Raw genomic sequence first — 12,118 nt, 5'->3', positions numbered from 1 at the left:
ATTTGATGCTGGCTCTTCCCAGTGCTTTCCACACCAGTTCACACCTCCTTGCACACTGGTGTGCCCCGAGCCCCCAGCATGCCCTGGTTCTCCCGAGATCCCCAGGGAGTTGTGCCCACAGCTCTGTCTGGTTGAAGTTGGCTGGAACCTGCTCCATACCAAGGCAGGTCAGCTCGGCCTGGGATGCCCTGACTGGCTTTCTCCTCCCTTCCCCACCGTGCCCAGGGACAGGGGGCAGGTAGGATCACAATGCCTGTGGTGCTCTGCAGGAGAAACCCCAGAGTCTGGAGGGCCTCCTTCTCTCTTCGGAGTTACTGGAGTCTCTCCTGTCTCTGTGCATTCACTGGCAGTTCCTGGAGGCCATGGAACTAGGGGAGTGTCCATCCTTGCCCATGCCAGGGGTCAAAGGGGCCCGTGGCAACCTTGGCTGGCTCTGTGAGCTACCCTGGGGCTACCTCGAACCTTCCCCCCCAAGGACCTCCCAGCCCTTACTCAGCAGCTGGCAGGTTGTAGCCTCCCGGGACTATCTGTTGCCCAGTCTCCCACCACACCCACAGCTGGAGGAGAGCCCACACTTTCCTTTATCTCTCCCCACCACGGCCACCCTGCTGTGGGCTGTGATAAGGGCTGGGGGGTGCAGACACCAGCACAACTCCTGGGCTCCTTTTCATGCCCTGACACCCCCACACTGCTGGGTCTGGAGCTGAGCCCATCTGCTCCCCTCGCAGCTCCCCAGGACTCCTCCACTGTGACTCCCCAGCAATTTGGGCATTAAGTGGAGACAGAAGTCTCACACTGCTGCACAGCCCCGTGTGCTGGGTGTGCAAATAAAGATGTCCTGGCACAGGGAGGTCCTCAGGGTGGCCTCACTGTGCCACCGGGCAGAGGGTCACAGGTGCTGGGAGCCCCTGTATTCCAGTGTCTCCTGCAAGCATTTCCAGGAGGATATGCCCTCTGACACTTTGTCCTGAACGAGAGGTGCATGAGGCTGGTGGCAAGAGGGGATCCCAGCATGGAATTCTGGTGAGACAACCTGGGGCTGCAGGGAGCCCCAGATCTTCCATGAGTCTTTCCCCTCCACTGGTGCTCAGAAATGCTCTTCTTGCTCCCAAGAGCCCCACAGCAGCAGAGCAGTGTCTGCCTGCCAAATACACCCCACAAATCCTCCTCTCAAGAGACAGCAAAACCAGAACCCTTTTCCTGCAGGCACCCACCTGGCAGGGGGAACCCCCAGTTCAGACCCCCGGAGCACATCCCTCCCGCTCCCTTCCCGCAGGCAGCACACAGAGCAGGACACCAGAGCTGGAGCACAAATGCAAGAGATTTTATTTCAGAACATTTGACTGCTCGCTGTCAGACGGCTGCTGGTGTGTTGGGTCCAGCTCTAGCCAGGGTACACGATTTAACGGTACTTGGCAGTCAGCACGGTGCCCACAGCACACAGGAACTTGTCCAGGGAAGCGTGGACCTCTGGGGTCAGGAGAGCGGGGTTGTGGCAGGCCACCACCACCAGGAAGCACTGGCCCAGCAGCTGAAAGGCAAAAGGATGTGGTGAGCAAGGGGATGAGGCAAGGGGGTAGCCAAGGGGTGTAGGAGGGGAGCTGGGCTGGTCAGCCCTTCCCAGACACTCACTTTGAAGTTGACGGGATCCACACGGAGTTTTTGGGCGTGGAGGTCGCTGAGCTTGGACAGGGCACCAGCAATGTCATCGATGTTGTTGGCAGCTTCGACCAGGGCAGCCGCCACCTTCTTGCCGTGACCCTTGACCTGAGCAGAGCCCTTTCCCAGGTCGAAGTGGGGGAAGTAGGTTTTGGTCTGGGGGTAGGCGGCGAACATCCTGGAGAACAGAGGGGTTCAGGGGCAGGTGAGACAGGGACAGGGTTGCATAGGACAGACAGTTGTGGATGGGGAGAAGAGGGGAAAGATGGGAGGGACTCAGGGCCGGAGCGGAGAGAGGGTCACACAGGGGAGGGACACGTACCTCTCCAGGGTCTCGGCGCCGAAGGCCTCGGCCTGGCCGCCGATTTTGCCGAAAACGGCCTTGACGTTGCTCTTGTCGTTGGCGGACAGCACCATGATGTCACCCTCGCCTTGGCAGCCCCAGCACGGGTGTCCCCTCCTGTCGCTGCCGCACTTATATGCGGTGCCGGGGCTCCGCCCGCCCAGCCCTCCCCGGCCCGGCCCGGCCCCTCTCGGGGTGCTGGAGCCCGGCCAGGAGGGGCCACCGCCCGTCCTCCTCCCCGCCCGCTCCGCCCGGGCACGGCCAGCGGCACCTCCACCGGGGCTAGGGTCGGGGCTTGGCTCAGCGCAGCGAGCTGGTCTCTGCACAAGCTGACATGGCGGCAGGGCTAGGCTTGGGGTTAGGGTGAGGTTGAGGTTTAGGTTGAGCCTGGGCTGGCGTGGGCTGGCGTTAGGGTCTGCACTGGCATGGGCAGAGGAAGCGGTGTGTGACCCCTCCTGGCGTGGGAAGGGACACTGGCTGGGTGTCCCTGGCACCGCTGGCACGGGTTCTGGCAGGTGTTGGGATAGCAGCGTGGGGCAGTCTGTGCCCCACACCCACACACAGCCCCGTGGGCACCTGTGTGTACCGACTGGCCATCCAACAGCCTGCACACACCCCGGAGCTGACCCGGTACACGCACTGCCAGCTGACACCTACAGATCCCTGCTGACACCTACAGATCCCTGCTGACACCTACACATCCCTGCTGTCCCCATGCATCCCGTGCCATCCAACACAGCCCCTGCGCACAGCTGCCCCATGTGCTCCCTACTCTCGCTCCTCAGGGATACACCGGTGCATCTGACACCAGTGCATCTCACACCAGTGTATTCTACACCAGTGCACCCCACAGTGTGTGCCCTCTTCAGTCCCTGCTCCTTGAACCACAGTCACATCCCTTTGCTAACAGACCCCGGAGCTCGCCTGCCCCAGCCTCCCTCTCCTGCACAGTCTGTGCTGGCCCTGATGCTCTGGGGCATTGGGGGACCCTGACTTCTGGGCAGGGAGGACACTTGGCAGAGCCATGGGATCAGCACTGGGCACTGCTGCAAGGGCTTTTGGAAGATACAATGGACCACAGTGGTCTTTGGTGAGCCCTATGTACCCCAAATGATGGAGGTGAGGAATGTAACAAGGGCAAGGCAGATGAGGATGGTGAGGGAGGTGAGGGTCAGGGGCTTGCAGAGCTTCCAGCAGGTTCGGAAGGTGGCGCAGGCCAGCAGGTGACAGCTCACACCCGTGTTTCCTCCATGGCTGAGGTTCTTATCATTTGTGTTTTGGGGAGATTAGCTCAGTCTGGCACCACTTCAGAGTGGGGAGGGAGGGCTGGGGGGGCTGAACTTCTGGCAATCAGCAGTGGGGCAGTGTCTGCTGCCTGTTTGTGCATGGGGGGAGCTGCCAAGGCAGCAGAGCCCTTCAGACTGCTGGCACAAAAATAAATGGGTGTAAATGCACATGAGCATACCGGGATGTGCACTGGGATGTGTCTGAGGATGGAGAAGTGCTGTGGGTTCACCTGTAGGAGCAGGGGCTGCCGTGGTCAGGGACTGCCAGCCCTGTCTGTGGGCAGGCAGGGTCCCTGCATGTCCCCACCTGCCTTCTGACAGCACCTGGACACTCAGGCACTGCTCTCCTGCAGGATGTCATCTCCTCCCTCTGGTGTCACAGCATGGAGCAAACCCAGGGCTGATTTAGCATCTCATAGCCCATCACGTGTGATCAATGATTTTTTTTTTTAATTCAGGCTCAAAAGCCCCGAAACCAGTGTCCCTGTCCTGGACTGCAGCTTTGCTCATCCCATTCCTATCCTGCCCAGGTGCCAGGAGAAGAGCAGACACCTGGGCCAGGTGTGGGGGCTCTTCCCTGGCAGTTGACTGGGATTTCTGGCTCAGGAGGTTGAGTCCAAGAACAGTCATTTTTTTGTGCTCAATGGTCTGTGGTGGACTTTTTTCACTCCATGAATTCTCTGATTGCTTCTGGAGCTCATGCAAGCACTTAGCTCCTGCAGCATCCCTAATAAAGTCCTAAAAAGCCATCTTGATAGATGGAGACAGGCAGGATTTATCTTACACCCCCATCACCCTCCCAGGAATCCTTCAAGGAGATGCAAGGATCCCGTTAGTCTGGGCACAGCCTCCACCCTGCTCCCTGGAGGGATGCGGGCACAGCTCCATTCCCTGGGCCCTGCTGTCAGCTGCATCCCATGCTGGGGACAGGCTGGGAGCAGGCAGGGTCCTTGGGGACACCCAGGGAGCCCAGGGCTGGCGCTGCCCCTCGCGTACCACATCTGCCACACCGGCAGCCCCCTCCGTCCCTCCTTCCCTCCGGCAGGATCACCGCCGCGCTCCCGCCCACCGCAGCCCCAGCCCCGGCACACACGGACGCGTTGCTGCAGCAAGAGTCTTTTTTATTGATGGTTCACAGGCACGGCTGACAGCTCATCTGTACTTCTCAGCCAGCACGGCGGCCACGGCCGACATGAACTTGTCGACGGCGGAGTGCATCTCGGGGGTGTATTCCTTCCCCAGGCGCACGGCCAGAACCACCTGCAAGCACTGCGCCAGCAGCTGCAAGGCAAAACGGGGCTTAGCACCGCCGCTGAGCGCCCACGGCCCCATCCCGGTCCCTGTCCCACATCCCCTGTGCCATATTCCCTGTCCCTCGCTCCCCTTCCTGATCCCCCTCCCCCATCCCGTCCTCCATCGCCTGTCCCCCATTCCGTGTTCCCCAGTCTCCATTCCCCATTCCCTGCCCCCCATCCTGATCTTTGTCCCCCATTCCCTGTTCCCCAGTCTCCATTCCCCATCCCCTGTCCCCTGTCCCCCGTCCCCCATTCCCTGCTTCCAACCTAGTCCTTGTCCCCAAACCTCATCCCCATTCCCCATCCCCGTCCCCTGCTTGCCTTGAAGTTGACGGGGTCCACACGCAGGTTGTAGGCATGCAGGTTGCTGAGCTCAGACAGGGCCTGGCTCAGGTTGTCCATGTTCTTGATGGCAGTGCCCAGGGCAGCCACCACTTTCTTGCCATGGCCACGGATCTGGTCAGAGCCTTGTGACAGGTCGAAGTGGGGGAAGTAGGTCTTGGTCGGGGGGTAGGCGGTGAACATCCTGGGGGGAGTGGGACAGTCAGTGGTGCTGACCCCAGCTGGACCCACCACACCAGCCCCTCCGTGGGGCTCCCACCCGCTCGTCCCACTCGCCCATGGGGTCCCCAGATCTTCACCTCCATAGGGTCTCAGCGCCGACTTCCTCCTCGGCACCACCCATTTTTCCCCAGACCTGCTGGATCAGCTTCTTGTCCTCGGCGGTCAGCATGGCGGCGGCTGGAAGGGTAGGCAGAAGTTGGTGGCAGCAGCACCGCTGGGACGCCTCTTATAGCCACGAGCACCTCCACCCAGCCTTATCTTATCACACTGAGGGGCGAGGGGATGGCCGGGCCCTGGGAGCGGCACTGCCTCAGGGGGCCCAGCCCTAAAGAGGCCCCTGGGGGGCACAGCTGCCTGTCCTGCCCCACTGCACCAGCCCCACACCACAATGGGGCTGGGGGCAGCACCTCACCTCACCAGGCTGCCCCGTGGACAGCAGCAGCCCTGGGCATGTCCCATGGGTGCCACAGCCTTGCCACCCTGGCTGGCATGTCCTCAAACCTCCTGTTGTGATCCGTGGATGGGCTAGGGTCCTCCTTGGCTCTGAGGGTGTTGAGGTGGATCCCATAAGTGTCCCTGGTCCTCTCCAGACTTCAGCACATCCAGCCCCTCTCTGCCCCAAGAGCCCCATGGCCTCTGAGTAGGAGCCATGGACAAGCCCTGCCAGAGAAACCCAAGCAGGGAACAACTTCCTCTTTGGGTTCATGCTCTTCCAAAGCCCATCCTGTGCTGCTTGTCAGTCCTGGACTCCTTCCCTTCTTCCCCCCTAGTGTGTGCTCCTGCCTCTCCCCAGAAGTGCTGGGACATTCCACAGGGCACACGGTGGTTGGTCATACAATAATAGAATTTTAGAATAATAGAATCATTAATGTTGGAAAAGGCATCAGGATCATTGAGTCCAAATATTCTCCCAGCACTGCCAAGGCCAACAGTAAACCAGGTCCCCAAGAGCCACATCTACACGTCTTCTAAATCCCTCCAGGGACAGTGACTCCACCACTGCCCTGGACAGCTTGTGGCAGTGCCTGGCAATTCTTTCAGTGAAGAAAGTTTTCGTAATGTCCAACCTAAGCCTCTCCTGGCACACCTTGAGGCCATTTCCTCCGACTCTCAGATCCTCTGTCAGCCTCTGTAGGCAGGAGTTGGTGCAAACATGGGGTTAGGCACACCCCAGCTGCTGACCTACCACCCAAGTCACAGATTTAAACCTTCAGGTTACCCGACACCCATGGATGCAGAATGCTTTACAAGCTGCTGTGGTGACATGTTTAGAGCCATTTGGTGGCCTGAGAGCTTCCACACCACCTTTCTCCCCCTTGCCCAAGCACAGTCCCTAAATTCCAAGGATGAGACAAGGACTGCTGCTTGCAGTGCTGGCTCAGGCTGGCTATCACAGCATGCTGAAGGCTTTGCAGCCACTTTTTTGTGTCAGAAGTCTCTGAGACAAGAGCTGACATGGTGCTGTGCTTTAGATTTTTGGCCAAACTGGCCCTGGTAACACTCTGATGTTCCTGAATTTGTTGAGCAGTATTTGCACAGCATCAGGACTGTCTCTGCTCCTCACTCTGCCCCCACCCAGGGAATAGATTTTGGAGTGCTGGGAGAGGACACAGCCAGGCAGATAGGCCCAACTAACCAAAGAGGTATTTTATACCACATAACAAAATGCTCAGCAATAAAAGGGAAAAGAAGGGATTTGAGGGAGTTTTAGGGGGGTTATCCATTGTTTTTGCTCATGAAGTGGACAGACATCAGCCTACCCATGGGATGTGGTGAGTGAGCACCTTTGCATCCTGTTTTGTTTTATTCCCTGTGCTTCCACTAATAATTCACTAATTAAACGATTATTTCTGTTTGGCCTCAACCCCCAGTTTTTCTTGCTTTTATTCTTCCTTTGCCTTTCACCTCACCCCATTGTGGGGGGGAAGTGAGTGGGCAGTGGGGTGCAGTGGCTGCACACTGGGCTTGACCCACAGCATGAAGCACAGCAGATACCACACCCATACCCCATGGAGAGAGGCATGAGAGGACAGTGCCCTGCATTGCAATGCAGGTTTGGTTCCCAGCAGGCTGGGATGGGTTTTGGATAGGTCAAGCAAAAAGCCTGTGTCCATTCAATGTCCTAGCAGGGTAAAATACTCTTTCCTGGTCAGCCTGGAAACAGTCTGTGGTGGATATCCCTTGGAGAGCAGCTGCAGTCACAGAGCTCCAGCCTGTTCTGGGCTTCTGCTCAATGGTGTGTTGTTCCCACTGAATGTTATGTTCCCCACTAAATTGGCACATGAATTAGTACGTGAGTTTATTAGTACGTTAATTAGTGCATGAATTTATGAAGTTTAGTATTTCCCCCTCCATGTTGTGTAAACATTTCAGAGCATCCCTGCCTGAAAGGCCAGGTGTAGGTGGAACACACCAACAAGATGAAAACACAAGACCATAGCTCACATTTGAATTATTTATTGTTTTTTGCAGATGGCTGAGCCCCTGCAGTGGGGATTTGAAGAGCTGCCCAGGAATGGGTGATACCCCAGAGCCTGGCAGCAGGGCTGGGCTGTGGATGGGCCTCCCTCACTCTCTGTTGAGGCCATTTATCTGTACTTCTCAGTCAGGACAGAGGAAACACTGGACAGGAACTTGTCCCATGCAGCATGAACTTCTGGGGTGAAGTCACTGGGGTAGCGGGCAGCCACGGAGCACAGGATACAGTGGGAAAGCAGCTGTAAGGGAAAGCAACATGAAATCCATCATAATGAGCATCAGGTGTCAGTGTAGGGGTCTGCAATGGACCTCAGACCCAGCATGCTCTGGGATGACAACTATGTGTCCCAGTCAGGCAGTGCTGCTGCTTGAGATGGGAGTGAAGAAGCACTGTTGTCTTTGGTACAGGGCAAAAGGCACTGCTTGATCCCCCTCCCTCCTCCATGTGTCCCTTCCTTCCTCAAGGGCAACAAAGTGGGAATGTTTAGAATTTATTAAGACTTTGTTCAAGACAGATGATGTAGCTTGATGTGTGAGGGGGATTAATGAATTACAGCAAACCCCATGAGCCCCCCCGAGTAGTTCTTTGCCTGCACTGGACCAGAAGTTCCATTAAAAGATCCAATCCCAGGTAAAAAATCCTGAGAGAAACAGGCTGTGCAGCACAGGCAGAGATCAAGCTGCCATTAGCCCACATGACCTGTGGTCTCCAATTTTGTGATGGCAGTTTCCACCCCTCCAAATCCCAGTGCCCACTGACCTTGAAGTTCACGGGGTCCACCCTGAGGATGTAGGCATGCAGCTCGCTGAGCTTGGCCAAAGCCCCTCGAATGTCATCAACGTGCTTCACAGCTTCCCCGATGGCATTCATGACCTTGGAGCCATGGCCACGGAGCTGAGGTGAGCCTTGGCTCAGGTCGAAGTGAGGGAAGTAGGTTTTCGTCTGGGGGTAGCTGCTGAAAAGCCTGAAGGGAAAGATGACAGTGAGGGTCAGCATTAGAAATGGTATGAGGTGGTAAAACCTCAGAGCAAGGGCAGTGTAAACCTTCTGCAGCACATGCAGAGTAGACAGCAGGCTAATCTGTATGTTCTAGAGAAGAATTAAATGTTAAAAATAATTTAAAACTTAATGTAGTTTTGGATTTTGTTTTTAATAAATAAAACCCCTAAATTGTCACCAAATTTGCTGTATTACATTATAACCAAGTTCCCAGGACCTTCAAACTAATGAACAAACCAGAATTTATAAGAGTGGTACTCAGAGTCCTGAAAGGAGGATCACAATACTTTATACTGAGCTGTAAATAGCATTTAAGTAACTTTGAATAACATATGAATTTCTGAACATTTCCAGACCCTTCTGTGCCAGCCTGCTTAATTGGTATGAACTTTGGATTACCGTGTATGAACTTTGGATTACTTCATGCAGGGGGTCCAGTTGTCTTGTTTCCTAAGTTTGTTACTTACCAACTGGAACAATGAAACCTGAGCATCCAGTGAATTTAGTGAATAGCTATTGTCTTAATGCCTAAAAACTGTAAGAGAAAGTGCATCACTTGTACAATAAACCACTTCAAGTTCATCCCCTAACAGAGATAATGCTGTTTCAGGACACTGAGTATGAATGACTTTGAATTCCTCTCCAGTGCTCCTGGCTATGAATTCTTCTGAATTGCTATAAGGAGAAAAAACCCTATTAAATTGTTTAAATAGTCATAGTTTACTGTGAGATTTTGAAGCATTCAGTAGCACAAATATAACTCCTGAAGATTACATACCAAACAGCACAACTCTCCATCAAGCCTCCCCGCTCCCAGCCTGCTCTCACCCAAGTTCTACATGAGATGGATCCCAATAGCAAAGCCCAGGGAGGGACCATTTTTGGGGGAGTGCTGGGGCCTTACCTCTCCAGTGATTCTGCCCCAATGGCATCAGCTTGGGTGACCACCTTGGCCCAGATGGTGACCACGGCGGCTTTCTCGGCTTGGGTCAGCGTCATGGTGCAGGAGGTGCTGGCTCTGTCCCCTTGCAGTGACCGCTCGGAGCAGCTTTGGACTCACCCCCCTGGCAGCCCTGGTTATAAAGGGGAAGGGGAGAGTGGCCCTTGGTGGCTGTCCACACTCATTGGTCACTCCAGAGGCCCACCCATGCACTGGGGACGCTTATCTCCCCAAGAAGCAATGGTCATTTTGGCGAGGGTCAGCACACTGCCCCCTTAGCTTGCTGGCCTTATCAGCTTCTTGCTTCTTAACACAATGGCTGTGTGGTCCAAAGAATTGTCTGGATAAGTATTGATACATGAACAGAGAGATAATGCTGCAAAATTCCATTGATGAAACATTGGGGTACATCTTCAAGCTGAGGAGTTTATGGACTTTGAGAATACTAAGGAGCTTAGAGAGGAATCTGCATTTCCTGCCTTGGTTCACAGATGTGAACGTAAGACTCTGGCCCTTTCTGGGCTGTGCTGTACGCTGCCAGTATATGTAGCTGCACCATGGTGCAATATTTCACATAAAATGCATTGTAGGTAGTGGTAGGGACAGGCTGGGAGATCTGTGGTGTAGTTCAGAGGGGAAATGAAATCTTGATTTTGTAAGAATTAGTGAAGATTTTGCCATTTGCTTCAGGACTTCATTTTGCCAGCCTCTTACAAAGAATTAGGGACCCACTTTACCATTGCTGCCTATAACAGCAGTGGTAGTAAGGATTCCTTTGGATACAGGAGCAGAGATTTTGTGAAGTTGAGTACGGTGCTAGAAAAAAGTGTGTGTGTGGGAAAGCCCAGTCAGACTTCTTTTCTTCATCCTCAGACTGAATACCTTTGATTTCTAACGGTGAGATCTTACTGTTAATTGTCCCTTGTACTGTAAAACAGCCCTCAGCACCCCAGTCAGTGCTGGCTGTGCTGTGCTATGTCCTGGACATGCACAGGAGCTCCAGGTCCCACAACAGATGGCTGGTACCATCAGGGCACAGGCACGCTGGATGGATGAAGGACCAAATAAGTAAAACAAAGACCAGCACAGGTCTGTAATCACAGATAAGTGGGCAAAGTGTCAAAGAAATACCCTACTGGAGATGGTGGCTGCAGAACCTGTGGGAATGAATATCCTGCCAGCACATAAAGCAGAGATAAATCTGCCATGCTGATAAACCACAGCAGCCTCAGACATCACCCCTGAAAGCTGGCAGCCATGCACAGAGCTCTGGCTGGTGCTGTCAGAGGGGTCAGATAGTGCTCTCTGCCCAAGTAGCCCTGCAGACTAGCATGGAGAAGGTTGATGTGTCTCAGACAGACATGTCAGTGTTTCACAGCTGCTACAGAGGGTGTTCCCCAGCCATGGTCATCCTGCTGAGGGGAAAGCCCTCGTGGGGATCTAATGATCCCAGGGTCAAGCATGGGTTGGAGCATGCCCAGCCTATGGATACCTGTACCAAAGGTGTCACCCAGGAGTGTGCTCTGGCCTTGGAGCCTCTCAGGAGCCACAGGGAGCGGGGCTGTGCTGCTGGGCAGCTGCTGGGTTTGAGGTGGCACCCATGTGTGCTGTGTGTATGGCAGGGGGCTCTCCACTCTGATCCATGCACTGCAAATAGACAGCACACTCCTGGGGCTGGGAATGAGCCAGCAGTGGGGTCAGAACCAGGGATGGGGTCACACAGCAACTTCTGTATCCTCTGGTGTCCCCACTTTCCTGGGGCAAGTGGCACTTGCAGAAGGGCTCTGACCCACCCCAGCTACTCTGCACTGGGCTCTAATTTAAGTCTCTTTTCATGCCATCTGTCACACAAATTAGAAAGAACCTTGAGCTTTCCCAAAGGGCAGGCACAAAGCACTTGGGGACTCTGGATCTGCAAGCCTGGCTGGGTTTGGTGATCTTGAATTATCATCCCCTCTGTGGAGGCCAACAGCTCCTCTGGGATTTAATTTCAGATTGCATTCAGTGGCACAGCTCCTCCTCAGCCCTCCGGACCACGGGCTGGGTAATTTAGGAGGGGATACAAGAAGGGACTCACCTGAGACCCAAGGAGGACAATTGTTTTACCATAGGGAATGTTATCAGAGGGCTCTTTGTATATCTCCCCTTTGAAAATGCACACACATCCACTGAAAACCCAGAGATCACTCGGTCTTGCTACACAGATGCAGAGCAGTGCAGTCTCCAATTCCAAGTGCCTCTGACAGTATGGGCAGAGCCAGGGCACAGGACAACACGATATTCAGTTCATACAACTGAAATGGATGGCAGTACCAAGAGAAGCTGTATTCATCAACCCTTGCTACACACATTTCCAAAAGTTGCAGTTTGCCCTTGGAGATTTACTTTGAAAATTTAGATGCTGTTGTGAAGTATCCATTTACATAGTGTTTTTGTCTGCACCCTAAAGTGCTGCCTCTTACACGATGTGCTACATGGCTGTGCTCCAAGCTCTCCTCAGTGAGAGTGCTTTTAATCAGGGGTTACTCAACCAAGCTGTGACCCAGATAAACA

At 54.6% G+C, this 12,118-nt stretch overlaps 3 protein-coding genes across 3 annotated transcripts; all 3 read right to left on the bottom strand.

The window, feature by feature from the left end:
- Positions 1 to 1,303: 1,303 nt before the first annotated feature.
- LOC146430881 (hemoglobin subunit alpha-A) lies at positions 1,304 to 2,142 on the bottom strand. The gene is made up of 3 exons (XM_085074973.1): positions 1,982 to 2,142; positions 1,633 to 1,837; positions 1,304 to 1,531 (listed from the first exon to the last, which is right to left on the bottom strand). The coding sequence occupies exons 1-3, from the start codon at positions 2,074 to 2,076 to the stop codon at positions 1,403 to 1,405; spliced, it is 429 nt and encodes a 142-aa protein (XP_084931099.1). The 5' UTR covers positions 2,077 to 2,142; the 3' UTR covers positions 1,304 to 1,402.
- Positions 2,143 to 4,392: 2,250 nt separating this feature from the next.
- On the bottom strand, positions 4,393 to 5,384 carry LOC146430880 (hemoglobin subunit alpha-D). The gene is made up of 3 exons (XM_085074974.1): positions 5,225 to 5,384; positions 4,905 to 5,109; positions 4,393 to 4,569 (listed from the first exon to the last, which is right to left on the bottom strand). The coding sequence occupies exons 1-3, from the start codon at positions 5,314 to 5,316 to the stop codon at positions 4,441 to 4,443; spliced, it is 426 nt and encodes a 141-aa protein (XP_084931100.1). The 5' UTR covers positions 5,317 to 5,384; the 3' UTR covers positions 4,393 to 4,440.
- A 2,204-nt stretch (positions 5,385 to 7,588) lies between these two features.
- LOC146430879 (hemoglobin subunit pi) lies at positions 7,589 to 9,834 on the bottom strand. The gene is made up of 3 exons (XM_085074972.1): positions 9,530 to 9,834; positions 8,386 to 8,590; positions 7,589 to 7,864 (listed from the first exon to the last, which is right to left on the bottom strand). The coding sequence occupies exons 1-3, from the start codon at positions 9,622 to 9,624 to the stop codon at positions 7,736 to 7,738; spliced, it is 429 nt and encodes a 142-aa protein (XP_084931098.1). The 5' UTR covers positions 9,625 to 9,834; the 3' UTR covers positions 7,589 to 7,735.
- Between the last annotated feature and the right edge of the window lie 2,284 nt (positions 9,835 to 12,118).

Source organism: Lichenostomus cassidix, chromosome 14 (genome assembly GCF_008360975.1).
Source record: "Lichenostomus cassidix isolate B80296 chromosome 14, HeHo_3.0, whole genome shotgun sequence".
NCBI classification, from domain to species: domain Eukaryota; kingdom Metazoa; phylum Chordata; class Aves; order Passeriformes; family Meliphagidae; genus Lichenostomus; species Lichenostomus cassidix.
Note: the sequence above shows the minus strand (reverse complement) of the source record. Positions and strands in the feature narration are given on the sequence as shown.

Excerpts from the sequence above, each read along its gene's own strand:
- LOC146430881 (XM_085074973.1), bottom strand. The coding sequence starts at position 2,076 with ATGGTGCTGTCCGCCAACGACAAGAGCAACGTCAAGGCCGTTTTCGGC. Across the intron at positions 1,838-1,981 it reads GGCGCCGAGACCCTGGAGAG|GATGTTCGCCGCCTACCCCC; the intron begins GTACGTGTCCCT and ends TCTGTTCTCCAG. Across the intron at positions 1,532-1,632 it reads TGGATCCCGTCAACTTCAAA|CTGCTGGGCCAGTGCTTCCT; the intron begins GTGAGTGTCTGG and ends TTTGCCTTTCAG.
- LOC146430880 (XM_085074974.1), bottom strand. The coding sequence starts at position 5,316 with ATGCTGACCGCCGAGGACAAGAAGCTGATCCAGCAGGTCTGGGGAAAA. Across the intron at positions 5,110-5,224 it reads GGCGCTGAGACCCTATGGAG|GATGTTCACCGCCTACCCCC; the intron begins GTGAAGATCTGG and ends CACTCCCCCCAG. Across the intron at positions 4,570-4,904 it reads TGGACCCCGTCAACTTCAAG|CTGCTGGCGCAGTGCTTGCA; the intron begins GCAAGCAGGGGA and ends TTTGCCTTGCAG.
- LOC146430879 (XM_085074972.1), bottom strand. The coding sequence starts at position 9,624 with ATGACGCTGACCCAAGCCGAGAAAGCCGCCGTGGTCACCATCTGGGCC. Across the intron at positions 8,591-9,529 it reads GGGGCAGAATCACTGGAGAG|GCTTTTCAGCAGCTACCCCC; the intron begins GTAAGGCCCCAG and ends CTTTCCCTTCAG. Across the intron at positions 7,865-8,385 it reads TGGACCCCGTGAACTTCAAG|CTGCTTTCCCACTGTATCCT; the intron begins GTCAGTGGGCAC and ends TTTCCCTTACAG.